At 46.0% G+C, this 15,065-nt stretch overlaps 1 protein-coding gene across 2 annotated transcripts in view; it reads left to right on the plus strand.

Annotated features, from left to right (window-relative positions):
* The first annotated feature begins 232 nt into the window (after positions 1 to 232).
* The window catches only part of RAC1 (Rac family small GTPase 1), a 29,943-nt gene continuing 15,110 nt past the window's right edge, over positions 233 to 15,065 (plus strand). The window contains exons 1-2 of one of the 2 annotated variants that reach the window (XM_024250035.3): positions 233 to 572; positions 13,454 to 13,525. In XM_024250035.3, the coding sequence (XP_024105803.1) occupies positions 538 to 572; positions 13,454 to 13,525 (107 nt within the window). In that variant the 5' untranslated portion in view covers positions 233 to 537. The remainder of the gene's footprint in view (positions 573 to 13,453; positions 13,526 to 15,065) is intronic. The other variant, XM_063725905.1, reaches the window with a different exon arrangement.

Here is a 15,065-nt window from a genome sequence, read left to right on the forward strand (position 1 = left end):
CGTGACCTCAGGTGATCCGCCCGCCTCAGCCTCCCAAAGTGCTGGGATTAGGACGTGAGCCACCGCGCCCGACTGACAGGTTCCTTTTAAAGCCCTGAACCCTAGGGAAGGGACCTGCAGGCTCGGCCACGCCCAGGCCACTTTAGCGCGCCAAGATGGCGGCCGCCGCGCCCCGCGGCCAGAGACGAGTGGGCCCGAGCGCTTCCGAGCATTCCCGAAGTCCAGAGAAACTCCGGGAGCGGCGCGGGCGGGAGCGGCCCCGCCCGGAACCTGGGAGCGGCGGCGCCGGCGCGGGGGAGGGGAGGCCGGATGTGAGTGGAGCGGCCATTTCCTGTTTCTCTGCAGTTTTCCCCAGCTTTGGGTGGTGGCCGCTGCCGGGTATCGGCTTCCAGTCCGCGGAGGGCGAGGCGGCGTGGACAGCGGCCCCGGCACCCAGCGCCCCGCCGCCCGCAAGCCGCGCGCCCGTCCGCCGCGCCCCGAGCCCGCCGCTTCCTATCTCAGCGCCCTGCCGCCGCCGCGGCCCAGCGAGCGGCCCTGATGCAGGCCATCAAGTGTGTGGTGGTGGGAGACGGGTGAGTGCGCGGCCGGGGCCGGCCTGGAGGCCGCGGGGTCGGGCGCGGGCGGGGGTCGGGCCCGGACTGGGGCCCAGGCAGGCCGGCGTCCGCCGCGGGCTCGCGTAGGCGGTGGGCCTGGGCCTGGGTCTGGGCCTGTGTCGCGGGGCGGGGGCCGCGGGCGGGCGCCCCCACCGGACCCTGACGGTCCGGGCGGCGCGTGCCTGGTTCCGGCTCTCGATGGAGGAGGGCCTCGCTGCTCGCCGGCCAGAGGGAAAAGTGAACTCCACCCTCCGGCTTTCTTCCCGGACACCGCCCGCCGCCCTCCTCGGGAGCGCTCGTAGAGCAAGCGCTCTTGGAGATTTTGACTATTTTTCTAAAAAGGGACCTTTTCTTGTTTTTTCCATGAACCTCTCGATCCCCTTTGAGAGCTGTGTTGGGAACGCGGCGGTCAAGTCGATCATATTTGACGCATGCTTGATTGTACGGGCCGCTTTGGTGCCCCCAAACTTTTCTTTAAAAAAAAATTTTTTTTTTCGTAGACGGGGTCTCGCTGTGTTGCCCAGGCCGGTCTCGAACTCCTGAGTTCAAGCGATCCTACCATCCCAGCCTCCAAAATGCCGGGATTACAGGCGTGTGCCACCACGCCTGGCTAATCTTTAAAAGTTTTTTGTAGAAATGGGGTCTCACTGTGTTGTCCAGGCTGGTCTCGAATTCCTGCGCTCGTGATTCTCCTGCGTCTCAGCCTCCAAAAGCGCTGGGGTGACACCGCGCCCGGCCTCTCAACTTATTTTCGAACAAGTTTTTTGACTTACACTTCTGCCACTGTTAGGATTCTTAAAATTGTTGTTTTCGCTCTTTCCGTGGAGAAAGTTTTTAAGATGCTGGCTGGGAGGAGCCGGCTGTAATGGGGGACTGTTTTTTCTTTTCTTTCTTTTTTTTAACAACGTGGTGTGGTCATTGACAAAAAAAGTGTTCTTTGCTTAACGCGTTAGGTATGGGATGTAGCAGAACTGGCCCCCTGTGACTCCAGGCATTGCTTTTCATGACTGCCCGTGATGGTTACAGGCCCTAGAGGAAGACAAGACTTGTCTTATGCGGTTTTTTTCTCCCACAGAAACAAGAATCTCAGTGTAACCCGAGCAAAATCGCGCATCTCAACGTTGCTTGTATAGGTTAGTGTTAGCGAGGAAGAATTACTACCAGTTTAATCAAACTCAATGCAACTGGTACATGTTCCAGTAAAGTCCAAGGAAAGTTCTGGCATCACGGTTAACTGGGTTGATATTTTTCAAACTTATCATTAGGACAGATTTTGGTTCTTGCAGTTCAGATGCGAGAAGGATAATTAGACAGCTGATTTTTGTAGGATGCCCATCTGTCGGATTTGTCTTGGAAGTGTGAAGGAGTATTAGAGTATGTAGGCTATTCAGGCTTTTTTTTTTTTTTTTTTCTTTTTTTGAGACGGAGTTTCACTCTGTTGCCCAGGCTGGAGTGCAGTGGCACGATTTCGGCTCACTACAACCTCCGCCTCCCAGGTTCAAGCGATCTTTCTGCCTCAGTCTCCTTAGTAGCTGGGATTACAGGCACGCGCCACCGTGTCCGGCTAATTTTTGTATTTTTTAGTAGAGACGGGTTTCACCATGTTGGCCTGGCTGGTCTCGAACTCCTGACCTCAGGTGATCCACCCGCCTGGGTGTCCCAGAGTGTTGGGATTACAGGCGTGAGCCACGGCGCCCGGCCCAATTTTTTTTTCTTTTCTTTTTTTTTTTTTGAGACAGGGTCTCACTCTGTTGCCCAGGCAGGAGTGCAATGGCGCGATCTTTGCTCCTGCAACCTCTGCCTCCCGGGTTCAAGCGATTCTCGTGCCTCAGTCTGCCAAGTAGCTGGGATTACAGGCGCAAGCCACCATGCCCAGCTAATTTTTTTTTTTTTGTATTTTTTTTGGTAGAGACAGAGTTTCACCATGTTGGCCAGGCTGGTCTCAAACTCTTGACCCTCAAGTGATCTGCCCGCCTCGGCTTGTTTTTTTTTTGTTATAAGTCATATTGCTGATAATTATTTCAAAATTTCTAAAACTAAAACATAAGCATAGCAGATACGTTTATTTAATACTAACCGATTAGGGACCTCTGCTGTTTGAATTGGCTGTTTTATCTAGTTAAATAACTTGTTGAGTGCCTGTCATGGAATCTGGACCCTCCCTTCAAATCCCCACCCCACCGCTTACATGGGGTAACTAACCCTAAGCACATCTCCCACCTCCCAAGAGAGGCGGTTCAGTGGGAGGTCAACAAGACTAAACAAGATGTTGGTTATTAACTACCTCGCAGGTTCCCCTTGCTGAGTGCTTAGTAAATGCCAGGTACTGTTATTGCGGTTTCTACTAAGGCTCTGTGAGGGAGTATTAGGCTTAAAAGTCTGTGGCCTTGAGTTTTCAGTCTGTTTTTTTTTTTTAATTAGTTATGAGCATTTGAGCAAGCACAGTTATTTTTTAATACTATGTTTAGTATTGATGTTGACTAGAGCTAGGTGATATTAGAAGTGAAATGTACCTGGCCAGGTCAAGTGGCTCACACCTGTAACCCAGCATTTTGGGAGGCCAAGGTGGGTGGATCACTAGAGCTTAGGAGTTCAAGACCAGCCTGGGCAACATGGTGAGACCCTGTCTCTGCTAAAAATAAAAAATTAGCTAGGTGTAGACACATGCCTGTAGTCCCAGCTACTCGGGAGGCTGAGGTGGGAGGATCGCTTGAAACTCAGGAGGTGGAGGTTGTAGTGAGCTGAGATCGTGCCATTGCACTCCAGCCCGGGCGACAGAGTGAGACCCCGTCTCAAAAAAGCAAAAACAAAAACTATTAGAGATACGTCTTTGGCCGGGCACAGTAGCTCAAGGCTGTAATCCCAGCACTTCAGGAGGCCAAGGTGGGCGGTTCACCTGAGGTCAGGAGTTTCAGACCAGTCTGGCCAACATGGCGAAACCCCATCTCTACTAAAAATAGAAAAATTAGCTGGGCACGCCTGTAATCCCAGCTACTCAGGAGGTTGAGGCAGGAGAATCGCTTGAACCTGGGAGGTGGAGGTTGCAGTGAGCCGAGATTGTACCACTGCACTCCAGCTTGGGTGACAGAGGGAAACTCTCTTTTTTTTTTGTTTTTAAAGGAAATACATCTTCATCAATTCCTGCTTTGACCCTTTGCCTGGACCACGGCAGTGTCCTTTCAGGCTGTATGTCCCTCCATCCTGCCCTCCTGTGCCTCTGCTTACACTGGGCTCCTAAGGAAACTCCTGCTCCTTGTCTCATCATCCCTAGGGATGGTTCTGTCTTACATTGCTAGAATTGGATGCCTTGCCATCTTGTTTGCTCCTTAACTCTGCCTACAGCTTTGTAAATAATTCCTTCATGGAAATCTCTATTTGACTCTTCTGGGATGAGTTTTTTCCTTCTGGGGCCCTGACTGGTAGAGACTGATAATACACCCATATGAAAATATGTCTGCCAGGTGCGGTGGCTCATGCCTGTAATCTCAGCACTTTGGGAGGCCGAGGCAGGCTCATCACCTGACGTCAGGAGTTCGAGACCAGCCTGGCCAACATGGCAAAACCCTGTCTCTACTAAAAGTACAAAAATTAGCTGGGTGTAGTGGTGGGCGCCTGTAATCCCAGCTACTCAGGATGCTGAGGCAGGAGAATCGCTTGAACCCCGAAGGCGGAGGTTGCAGTGAGCTGAGATTGTGTCACTGCAATCCAGCCTGGGCGACAAGAGCAAGACTCTGTCTTGAAAAAAAAGAAAAAAAGTCAGAAATAATTTGCAAAGCATGTTAGAAAATTCTAGATTTCCTGAATAGCAATTTAATTGAGATTGGCCAAGAAATGTTACATAGGGTTGATACTTTTTTATTCTAAGATAGTCGTTTCTGAGCATGGGATCTATAATTTTTTTTTCCTCCACCTTACTGCTGCCCCACCCTTTAACTTTCACTTATTGGACCTTTGCCCCAAGATTTTCTCTCAGCTTTTCCTAGGTAAGACAGCATCACCCGGGCGCGATAGCTCATGCCTGTAATCCCAGCACTTTGGGAGGCCAAGGTGGGCGGATTGCCTGAAGTCAGGAGTTTGAGACCAGTCTGGCCAATATGGTGAAACCCTGTGTCTACTAAAAATACAAAAAAATTAGCCAGGGATGGTGGGGGGCACCTGTAATCCTAGCTACTCGGGAGGCTGAGGCAGGGGAATTGTTTGAACCAAGGGAGATGGAAGTTGCAGTGAGCCGAGATCGCGCCACTGCACTCCAGCCTGGGTAACAGAGTGAGACTCTGTCTCAAAAAGGAAAAAAAGACAGCATCTTACATTCAGGTATTTATAAACAAGTGTTTTATTATTTATTTGTTTTTATTTTATCTTGGCTCACTGCAGCTTCCACCTCCTGGGTTCAAGCGATTCTCCTGCCTCAGCTTCCCGAGTAGCTGGAACTACACGTGCCTGCCACCATGCCCAGCTAATTTTTTTTTTTTTTTTGAGAAGGAGTTTTCGCCCTTTTTGCCCAGGTTGGAGTGCAGTGGTGCGATCTCGGCTCACTGCAACCTCCTTCTCCTGCCTCAGCCTTTCGAGTAGCTGGGGTTATGGGCCCACGCCATCACACTGGCTAATTTTGTATTTTTAGTAGAGATGGGGTTTCTCCTTGTTAGCCAGGTTGGTCTCAAACTCCTGACCTCAGGTTATCCACCTGCCTTAGCCTCTCAAAGTACTGGGATTACAGGCATAAGCCACTACGCCTGGCAATTTTTTGTATTTTTAATAGAGACAGGGTTTCACCATGTTGACCAGGTTGGTTTCGAACTCCTGACCTTAGGCGATCTGCCCGCCTTGGCCTCCCAAAGTGCTGGGATTATGGGCGTGAGCCATCATGCCTGGCCTAAACAACAGTTTTATTATTTTATTATTATTTTTTATTGCTTATTACTATTTTTTGAGACGGAGTCTCGCTCTGTCACCCAGGCTGGAGTGCAGTGGCACGATATGGGCTCACGGCAACCTCTGCCTCCTGGGTTCAAGCGATTCTCCTGCTTCGGCCTCCCAAAGTGATGGAATTACAGGCCTGAGCCGCTGCGCCTGGCCACAACTATTTTAATAGTATTGTTTTGGTGTTGGTTGATTAAAGGAATGGGAATGAGTGACTTGAAGCTCTCTCTGTTTCACTCTTTATACAAAGTGGAGTCCTAATTGGGCTAGTGGCCTGTCTAGCCCAGTGTCTGACTTGGATATACATTATTGTCCAGGAGTTTCTTAGCTGAACGTGAAAAATGCCTTCTGTGACATCATCCTTACAGGAATATATACCATTTATTCTTTACTTCTGTTGAACGGTGGTGGCGTGAACCATGAATTTGTTTAAGCTTTTCAGTTTTGTGTGTTTTCCTCTCAAGGCATGGGGTTCCATATTTTTGACCTGTGGTAAAGGTATTTGAATTTACCTTTACCACAGGTCAAAGTGGCACTGGCCTCCAAATTTAGGTGTAGTATATGGCTCTGATCTTTGTTGATGATATTATACCTAATGTGTTTTTTTCTTGATAAGCCAAAAAAATTACACATTGTGTGTGTGTGTTTTTTTAATTTCAGATGATAGTTACAGTAAAAGTTTGGAGTTGGGCTAAGTGGGAGGAGCATCAGGAAGCCATTTTTAGAAACCTTAAATTTACCCTTTATAACTTCTATCTTTTGCATTAGTCATCTGATACCTTAGTACTGCCTGCTTTTTCACATCTCCATCACCAGGTAGCTCTTAAAATTGTAGTCTTCCTAGAAAGGAGATGTTTTTATCAAGAGTCTTTGCCACCAAGGCAGGATTGCATGTGGTCAATAGGAATATTTTCCTGCAATGTCTTAATATGAAAAATTTCAAACAGACTAGTGGAAAGCATTGTACAGTCAACATGCACATACCCATGGCCTGGATTCTATGACAACATTTTGCTCTACTTGTTCATTTTGTTGTATTTGCTTTATCATGTCTTCCTGTTATCAGAGGGAACCTTTTAAGAGGATTTATAGAGGAGTTGATTTTGTTTTTTTTATTTGTTTTGCTTTTTTTGAGACAGAGTCTTTCTCTGTTGCCCAGGCTGGAGTGCAATGGCATGATCTCTGCTCACTGCAATCTCCGCATCCCAGGTTCAGGCGATTCTCCTGCCTCAGCCTCCTGAGTAGCTGGGATTACAGGCACCCACCACCATGCCCGGCTAATTTTTGTATTTTTAATTGAGACGGGGTTTCACCATCTTGGCCAGGCTGGTCTCGAACTCCTGACCTCAGGTGATCCACCTGCCTTGGCCTCCCAAAGTGATGGGATTACAGGCGTGAGCCACCACACCTGGCCTGATTTTGAAAAAGAATAGGGGCTGTGTGCACTTAGATATAAATTCTTATTTTTGAACTCTTGTGTGTTCAGCTGGCTTGTATCAACTACACCAGGGTTAGCCTTGATTCTGGAAGGGTGGCTTCAGACTTCAGCTCAGTTGTGCATAGTGTCTTCAGCCTAAGTGAGAAACTTTATGCACTATCTTAATTTTTTGAAGCTTCTAGTGGTAATAATTGCTAGCTTTCTTTTTTTTTTCTTCTTTTTTTTTTGTAGAGACAGAGTCTTGCTCTGTCGCCAGGCTGGAGTGCAGTGGCACGAAATAGCTCACTGCAACCTCTTGCCTCCCAGGTTCAAGCAATTCTCCTGCCTCAGCCTCCTGAGTAGCTGGGATTACAGGCGTGTGCCACCACGCCCAGCTAATTTCTTTTGTATTTTAGTAGAGATGGGGTTTCACCGTGCTGCACAGGCTGGTCTTGAACTCCTAAGGTCAGGCAGTCTGCCCACCTTGCCCTCCTAAAGTGCTAGGATTACAGGCATGAGCCGTCACGCCTGGCCTATGGCTAGCTTTCTTTACATTGATTGTGAAGTCAGATATTGGTAGTAGAACATCATAATTTTAGATTGGGTTTTGTGTTTATTTAGCACTGCACTACTCTAGTGGTATATTTTTCTGGACAGATTTTATCTGCATAATTAATGCAATTATATATAAGGCCTACCGTTACAGAATCCCCATACCTTGTTTCTCAGTGTAAATCGAGGACCTTTATGCAAGGTTTTTAATTTATTCAATAAGTAGGAATATATATTTGACAGTTACTAAATTCTCCTATCTTGTCCTTAAGATCTACATATGTTTTTTTGTTTGTTTTTTGAGTCAGAGTCTCGCTCTGTTGCCCAGGCCGGAGTGCAGTGATGCGATCTCAGCTCACTGCAACCTCTACCCCCTGGCCTCAAGCGATACTTCTGCCTCAGCCTCCTGAGTAGCTGGGATTACAGGCGCTTGCCACTACACTCAGCTAATTTTTTGTATTTTTAATAGAGATGCAGTTTCGCTGTGTTGGTCAGTCTGGTCTCGAACTCCTGGCCTCAAGTGATCCACCCGCCTTGGCCTCCTGCTGGGATTACAGGCAAGAGCCACCGTGCCTGGCCAAGATCTACTCACTTTTAGACAGCAATATATGCTCTGTATTTTGGTTTGCAATTGTAATTGTCTTTGGGAGAGTTTGGCGTTTCTGTCTTAAGATCAACGTGTTTTTAAAAGAAGGCAGTGCAGAAAGTTGTTATTTTTGAGCTTCCTGGATCTTTTAATTTTTTTTAACATGAGGAAATTCCTAGTGTTTCTAGATTTATTGATTGTGCTTTTAAGTTTTGGTTTATAGGAGAGACGTAGGGACGCCAAAAGTGGAAGGCAACGACACACGGCCCGTGGCGCCTTCAGCTAGGGAGAAAGAGAGAGAGGACGGGGGCTGGCGGGCGGGATGAGCTGCTGGAGGGCTGAGTTTCCGCAGACCTGGTAAGAGTTCCAGCTCTCGCATCCCTTTGCCGTGAGTTTGAGGAGGTGGTTGCAGCGGGGAAATGCACCAGAGGGGCGGGGCCTTCCAGTTATTAAATCACGTCATGCAAATGAGGTGGATAGACAGACCAATCCAAAGGTCCCGGGAAGCGTTTCGCCCGCACCACGCAGCGTAGGCATTCTTTGGGCAGTTCTACTTATTTGCATAATGTATGCAAATCATTTGAACAAAGATAGGCTAGGAATGACTTGTTCATCAAAATGTGGGCAACCATCGACTAAGACGGACATTTAATTTTATAACCTATAATTTTCGTGAATAAATGTTTATATTTAATACTAAAAAAAAGTTTTGGTTTATAGATTTCAGGAAGAAACACTAAAGTTTACCCCACTCCCCTCAAAAAGTAAGTAAAAAGTTCTCTTGGCTGGGCGTGATGGCTTCACGCCTGTAACCCCAGCACTTTGGGAGGCTGATGGGGTGGATCTCCTGAGGTCAGGAATTCGAGACCAGTCTGGCCAACATGGCAAAACCCTGTCTCTACTGAAAATACAAAAAAAAAAAAAAAAAAAATTAGCTGGATGTGGTGGTGCTTATCTGTAGTCCCAGCTGCTTGGGAGGCTGAGGCAGGAGAATTGTTTGAACCCAGCAGGCAGAGGTTGTGGTGAGCCAGGATTGCACCATTGGGCTCCAGCCTGGAAGACAGAGCCAAGACTCCGTCTTAAAAAAAAAAAAAAAAAAGTTAATGGAAAAATGAAGAACATAATAGGAACATAAGTTATTTGCTTTCATTGCGGTTATTTCTACAGGATAGGGCAGGGGAAGCACAGATAGGTTAAAAAAAATTGTAGCATCATGAGCTGGGGGAAATCCAATGTAGAAATGGCATGAACTTTCTTCCAGCCGACTCATGTTCGTTTCCTAGAGTGATGACATTGCTCAATGATTGAAAAGAGGTTGAGCTGAGCAGTTAATTATATAAAGTTAGAAATTCCAAAGCAAGTAATAACTTCCAGAAATTCTCCAGCAGTATCAGTCAAGACTTGTGGCTAAATATGGCTTCCATTTTTCATGAGGGAAAGGCCATGGAAAGGCTGTCACATTGCCCAGTGCAGATGTTGACTTGGTTTGTGGAAGCAGAGCGTGGACAAAGAATGAATATACACTAATAGGAGTGGAATAACCTTTTTCTTTTACCTATTTGAAGAAATTAAGTAAAAGTTTTAATCAAAAGACTTAAAGAGGAGTTGATTTTATCTTTTGATTGCACTAAGCTTAAATATAAGGTTGCACTTTAAGAATTCTATAATTTAATAATCATATTCTTATAAGACATAGATTTGTAACAAATAGTGATTGGTAATGAAATTTCAGTCAATATCAGATTATGCCAGTACCTTGAATCTCTTCACGGTTGAGCCTTTCTCAGCTAAAGATGTCATTCGGGAAGGGAAGTTTAGAGGATTTTAGACACAGCTGGTTGCATTTATAGTAGTAGTTTTGTTCCTCATATACATGGAGACTTAGGACAGCATAGTAAAAGAAGTGATAATGACATTTTATCATAACAGTCAAAACCTTCATAGCAGCTTATCCTTGACACTGAGCGGCAACTATTGTTAAGGTTTTTACACAACCTATATCTTTTTTTTTTTTTTTTTTTTGAGACGGAGTTTCGCTCTTGTTGCCCAGGCTGGAGTGCAATGGCGCAATCTCGGCTCACTGCAACTTCCGCCTCCCAGGTTCAAGCAACTCTCCTGCCTCAGCCTCCCGAGTAGCTGGTATTACAGGCATGCACGCCTGGCTAATTTTTGTATTTTTAGTAGAGAGGGGTTTCTCCATGTTGGTCAGGCTGGTCTCGAACTCCTGACCTCAGGTGATCCGCCCGCCTTGGCCTCCCAAAGTGCTGGGATTACATGTGTGAGCCACCACGCCCAGCCAACCTTTATCATTTTTAAAAAGGTCCCTTAGAGCTTTAGGCTCCACTTTCTTCCTAAGCTGCCACATCCAAACCATGGGTAAGCGATGCTTGTTCTGCCTCCAAGTTCAAGCACTCCAAGAAACAGCCCACTTGTCTTCACTGTCCAGTCCCCATTCTTGGTCCAGGCCACCATGGGTGGCTCCTGGACTGTAGCAACAGCTTCCATGTGTGCCTGCCTTGAGTGAGTCCCTGGCGTCCTCAGGCTTCCTGCCACACTGCAGTTGGAGGCTTCTTCTAAAATCCAGTGCTTTCTTGGCAATTTAAAACCTGTGACTTTCCAAGTAGGATCTAGTCCCCACATCCTTAACAAGAAGAGGTAACATATTTCCCTATGCCACTGCCCACTTTTTTTTTTATTGTTGAGATGGGATCGTGCTTTGTCACCTAGGCTGGGATGGAGTGGTGTGATCACAGCTCACTGCCACCCCGAATTCCTGGGCTGAAGGGATCCTCTTGCTTCAGCCTCCTGAGTAGCTGGGACTACAGGCAAGCGCCACCATGCCCCACTTATTTTTGAATTTTTTGTGGAAACAAGGTCTCTCTATGTTGCCCAGGCTGGTCTTGAACTCCTGGGCTCAGCGATCCTCCCACCTCAGGCCCCTGTGCTGGGATTACAGGCCTAAGCCACTGCACCAGGCTTTTATTTTTTAATTAAAAAAAATTTATTTTTTTGAGACAGGGTCTCACTTTGTCCCTCAGACTGGATGCAGTGGTGCAATCTTGGTTCACTGCAGCCTTGACCTCCCTCCTGGGTTCAAGTGATCCTCCTGCCTCAGCCCCCCAAGTAGCTGAGACTACAGGTGCACACCGCCACACCCACCTAATTTTTGTATTTTTAGTAGAGAACGGGTTTCTCCATGTTGGCCAGGCTGGTCTTGAACTCCTGGGCTCAAGCGATCCACCCACCTCAGCCTCCCAAAGTGCTAGGATTACAGGCATGAGCCACCATGCCTGGCCTAAAAATATTTTTTTCAGCTCTAGAAATGTTAGCTCTTTTGCTGTACATTTCCAGAGCTGCTTTAATGATGACAGTTATCACACCCATAATTTCATGTGATGATTGCATTCTTAATTTTTAAATTTAACAACTGCACTTACTTCATGAGGTCTTGTTCATTGATGTATCTTTAGCACCTAGTGTGCTTCTGGTGTAGCACACGGTTGATACAAATTGAAATTGAACTAATGCTCACAGTAGTTTGGGGATGTAGCTGGTAGTTCTGCATTAGTTTTGCAGGTGAAAAAAAAAGGCATGAGGAAGTTGAAACTTGCCAAAAAATACAGCCAGTACGTGCTAGAATTGGCCCTGGGTCTCAAATCTGGGCTTCTGACTCCAAAGCTTAGGCTCCTGCTCATACAGGTTTATTTTCACATTCTAAGCTTTTAACGAAATGTATGTCCAATGAGTCATTTCTGTTTAGAAAGCCTTTAGGAGTTGGAAGCTACTTCCTGGTGATGTAATGTTTGACTCTCTAAAGTCTTTGGAATGGGGAGTTCCAACTTTTGTTAAGCCCTCAGTAATGTCATGAGTGAATGAATATTGGCAAGACTGGCTGGGCCTGTAATCTGCCTTGAGTGTGAGGGAAAATGGAAAAGCGCTTAACTTTATGGTAAATTCTAATTTATAGTAGTTGAGATTGAATGACAAAAATCTTAAAATTATGACACTGATGTATCATTGTGACCTTGGTAAACTGACAGCACAGCAGAGAGAAGAGCTCATTAAGGAGAGCACTTGGCTAACTGAACCCTCAGGATGCCAGAGAATTGAGCTCTCATGTAAGCCCTTAAGCTTGCCTTGTCAATGCTGTAGAAATTGGAGACCTTTACGTTTTGCTAATGATGTGGTGACCTTAGTTATTAGGTGATAGCCTCTTGAAAAATATTCCAGGTGGTTGGGAGACTTTCAGCCACCACTCTGACTTCTGCCTGGTGGCACACTGGTAATATTAGGATTAGTCTCTACCCATTACCAGTTGTGCAGGTGGTGCTCCTTTCTCTGAAGTTTTTCTACACACTTCTCTGTTTGGCAAGTTTAACTTCCATCCTCTCTGAGCCATTAATTAAATGTCTGGGATGTATTGTAATAGCCTCTGCTTATAGACTTATGGTGCTGTGTGAGGACTGGGGCTGGGGGAGGTGGCAGTTGAATACAGCTGAATTAATGTGATGGCAGTTACGTGTGGTGGTTTATTGACTAAGCACTTTCTCTCAAGAGAAAAGTCATTGCTGATTGCCATAGGGGAGGCTGTAGGGATGTGGGATTTTGAGCTGTGCCACTTAAGGCAGCAGAATAAGTTACTTAAAGAGGAAAGCTGTGTTTGTATATTAGTGTTAATTAAAATACCTTTAGGCTGGGTGTGGTGGCTCATGCCTGTAATCCCAGCACTTTGGGAGGTCCAGGTGGGCGGATCACTTGAGGTCAGGAGTTCGAGACCAGCCTGGCCAAGATGGCAAAAACCCATCTCTACTAAAAATACAAAAAAATTAGCCAGGCGTGGTGGTGGGCACCTGTAATCCCAGCTACTTGGGAGGCTGAGGCAGGAGAATCGCTTGAACCTGGGAGGCAGAGGTTGCAGTGAGCCAAGATGGTGCCACTGCACTGCACTCCATCCGGGGCGACAGCACGAGACTCAGTCTCAAAAAAAAAAAAAAAAAAAAAAAATATCTTCAGGATCAAACTTAAGATTCTTGGATGAAAGGCTCTACAGATGTTCACAGAAGAGACGTGAAGTTTTAAAATCTTGTTTCTTTTGAGTCTTGTACATAGGTAACAACTGTTTGACTATTAATGCTAACACCAGGCACCTAAACAGAACGTGATGGCTCCTGACTCTATCTTTCTGAGAAATTCTAGTTCGTCTACTTTAAATTTCAGAGTACCAATGTGTATGTGGTGATAAAGGGTTATAGAAAACATTTTCTTTAATGCTAAGTATGTGATGTATATGCCTTGATTTTTATTATCTAGAAATTATTTTAACCTAATAATGAAAACTAAGATTACATTCATGTTGACTAAGCAACCTTTTTTCTTTTTCTTTAGAGCTGTAGGTAAAACTTGCCTACTGATCAGTTACACAACCAATGCATTTCCTGGAGAATATATCCCTACTGTGTAAGTATCTTAAATTAAATTGGGAATTAACTTGTTTGTGTTACGGTTTTCACATTCCTTTGACCATTTGTTTTGCTGTAAAGCCATCTTTAGTCCTCATATGAACAGATACTAATTTTTTCTTAAACATTCACTGAAACCTAATTATGAGGTATTTTAGGCTTTTAAAAAGTAGGGCTGGGCGTGGTGATCTCAGCACTTTGGGAGACTGAGGCGGGCGGATCAACTGAGGGTCAGGAGTTCAAGACCAGTGTGGTCAACGTGATGAAACCCCATCTCTACTAAAAATACAAAAAATTAGCTGGGTGTGGTGGCGGGTGCCTGTAATCCCACATATTTGGGAGGCTGAGGCAGGAGAATCACTCGAACCCTGGAGGCGGAGGTTGCAGTGAGCCAAGATCATGCCACTGCACTCCAGCCTGGGCAATGAGAGCGAAACTCCATCTCAAAAGAAAAAAAAAAAGAAACTTAGAGTAATACAAACTTTTCACGACTTTGCTAATTGATTTTTAGACATCCAAAAAACAAACTTTAAATGTCTGTGAAGTATAGAGACTGGATGATGTTAAAGAAAACCAGAGTTGGACACAAGAACTCTGACCAAAAGTCTGATCAGAAACAGTCCTTGTCAGTGCACAAGTTTCAGATACATTGGATTTCTGGGAACTGGAATGGGAAGGATTCCATTATGTTTTAATTGGCCTTTTCTGATAAGTCATCAGTTGGTTACATGTCAGCATTGAGGTATAGGGCTTTGGAACTGAAACTTGGATGTGTGTGTTGAAGGGGGTATGGGAGGGTGGAATTGGCTGTTGAGTTGCTTACTCCCTGTAGGCAGCAGAATTGGGTGGAGACAGGAAAGTGCTGCTCTGGTGATGGGTTACCCGGGAGCCCATGTAGCTGAGCCTCATAATGCACCATCCTGCGGCTGCTGTGAGTCCTCCCTGTGCACGCTGGGGAGGTGTCGCCTTCTCCCCACCTGTGTTCACCTCCTCAGGCACAACACACACCCAGGTGCTCTCTGAAGTGTCCTATCCATGTTTTTGTTGTTGTTGTTGTTTTCCTTTTTTTTTTTTGGAGTTAGTCTCTCTCTCTCTTGCCCAGGCTGGAGTGCTGTGATGCGATCTCAGCTCACTGCAACGTCTGCCTCCTGGGTTCAAGTGATTCCCTGCCTCAGCCTCCCAAGTAGCTGGGATTACACGCGTACACCACCACACCTGGCTAATTTTTGTTTCTTTAGTAGAGATGGGTTTCACCTTGTTGGCCAGGTTGGTCTCAAACTCCTGACCTCAGGTGATCTGCCCACCTCGGCCTCCCAAAGTGCTGGAATTACAGGTGTGAGCCATGGCACCCATTTTTTACTGTAAGTGGAATCATGCTGTCCCTGTTGTCCTAAATTTATGGGGGAGATTTTCCTTATCTACATATGTAGATAAAGGTTTAATCATTAATGATTAATGATTTTGAAGTACTGTAACTGATTTAACCCACTGGTCACTTGGACTCTTGGTGTTAACAGACATTGCTGGGTTCAGTGTTG

The sequence above is a fragment of the Pongo abelii genome, chromosome 6 (assembly GCF_028885655.2).
Source record: "Pongo abelii isolate AG06213 chromosome 6, NHGRI_mPonAbe1-v2.0_pri, whole genome shotgun sequence".
In the NCBI taxonomy this organism is placed as follows: domain Eukaryota; kingdom Metazoa; phylum Chordata; class Mammalia; order Primates; family Hominidae; genus Pongo; species Pongo abelii.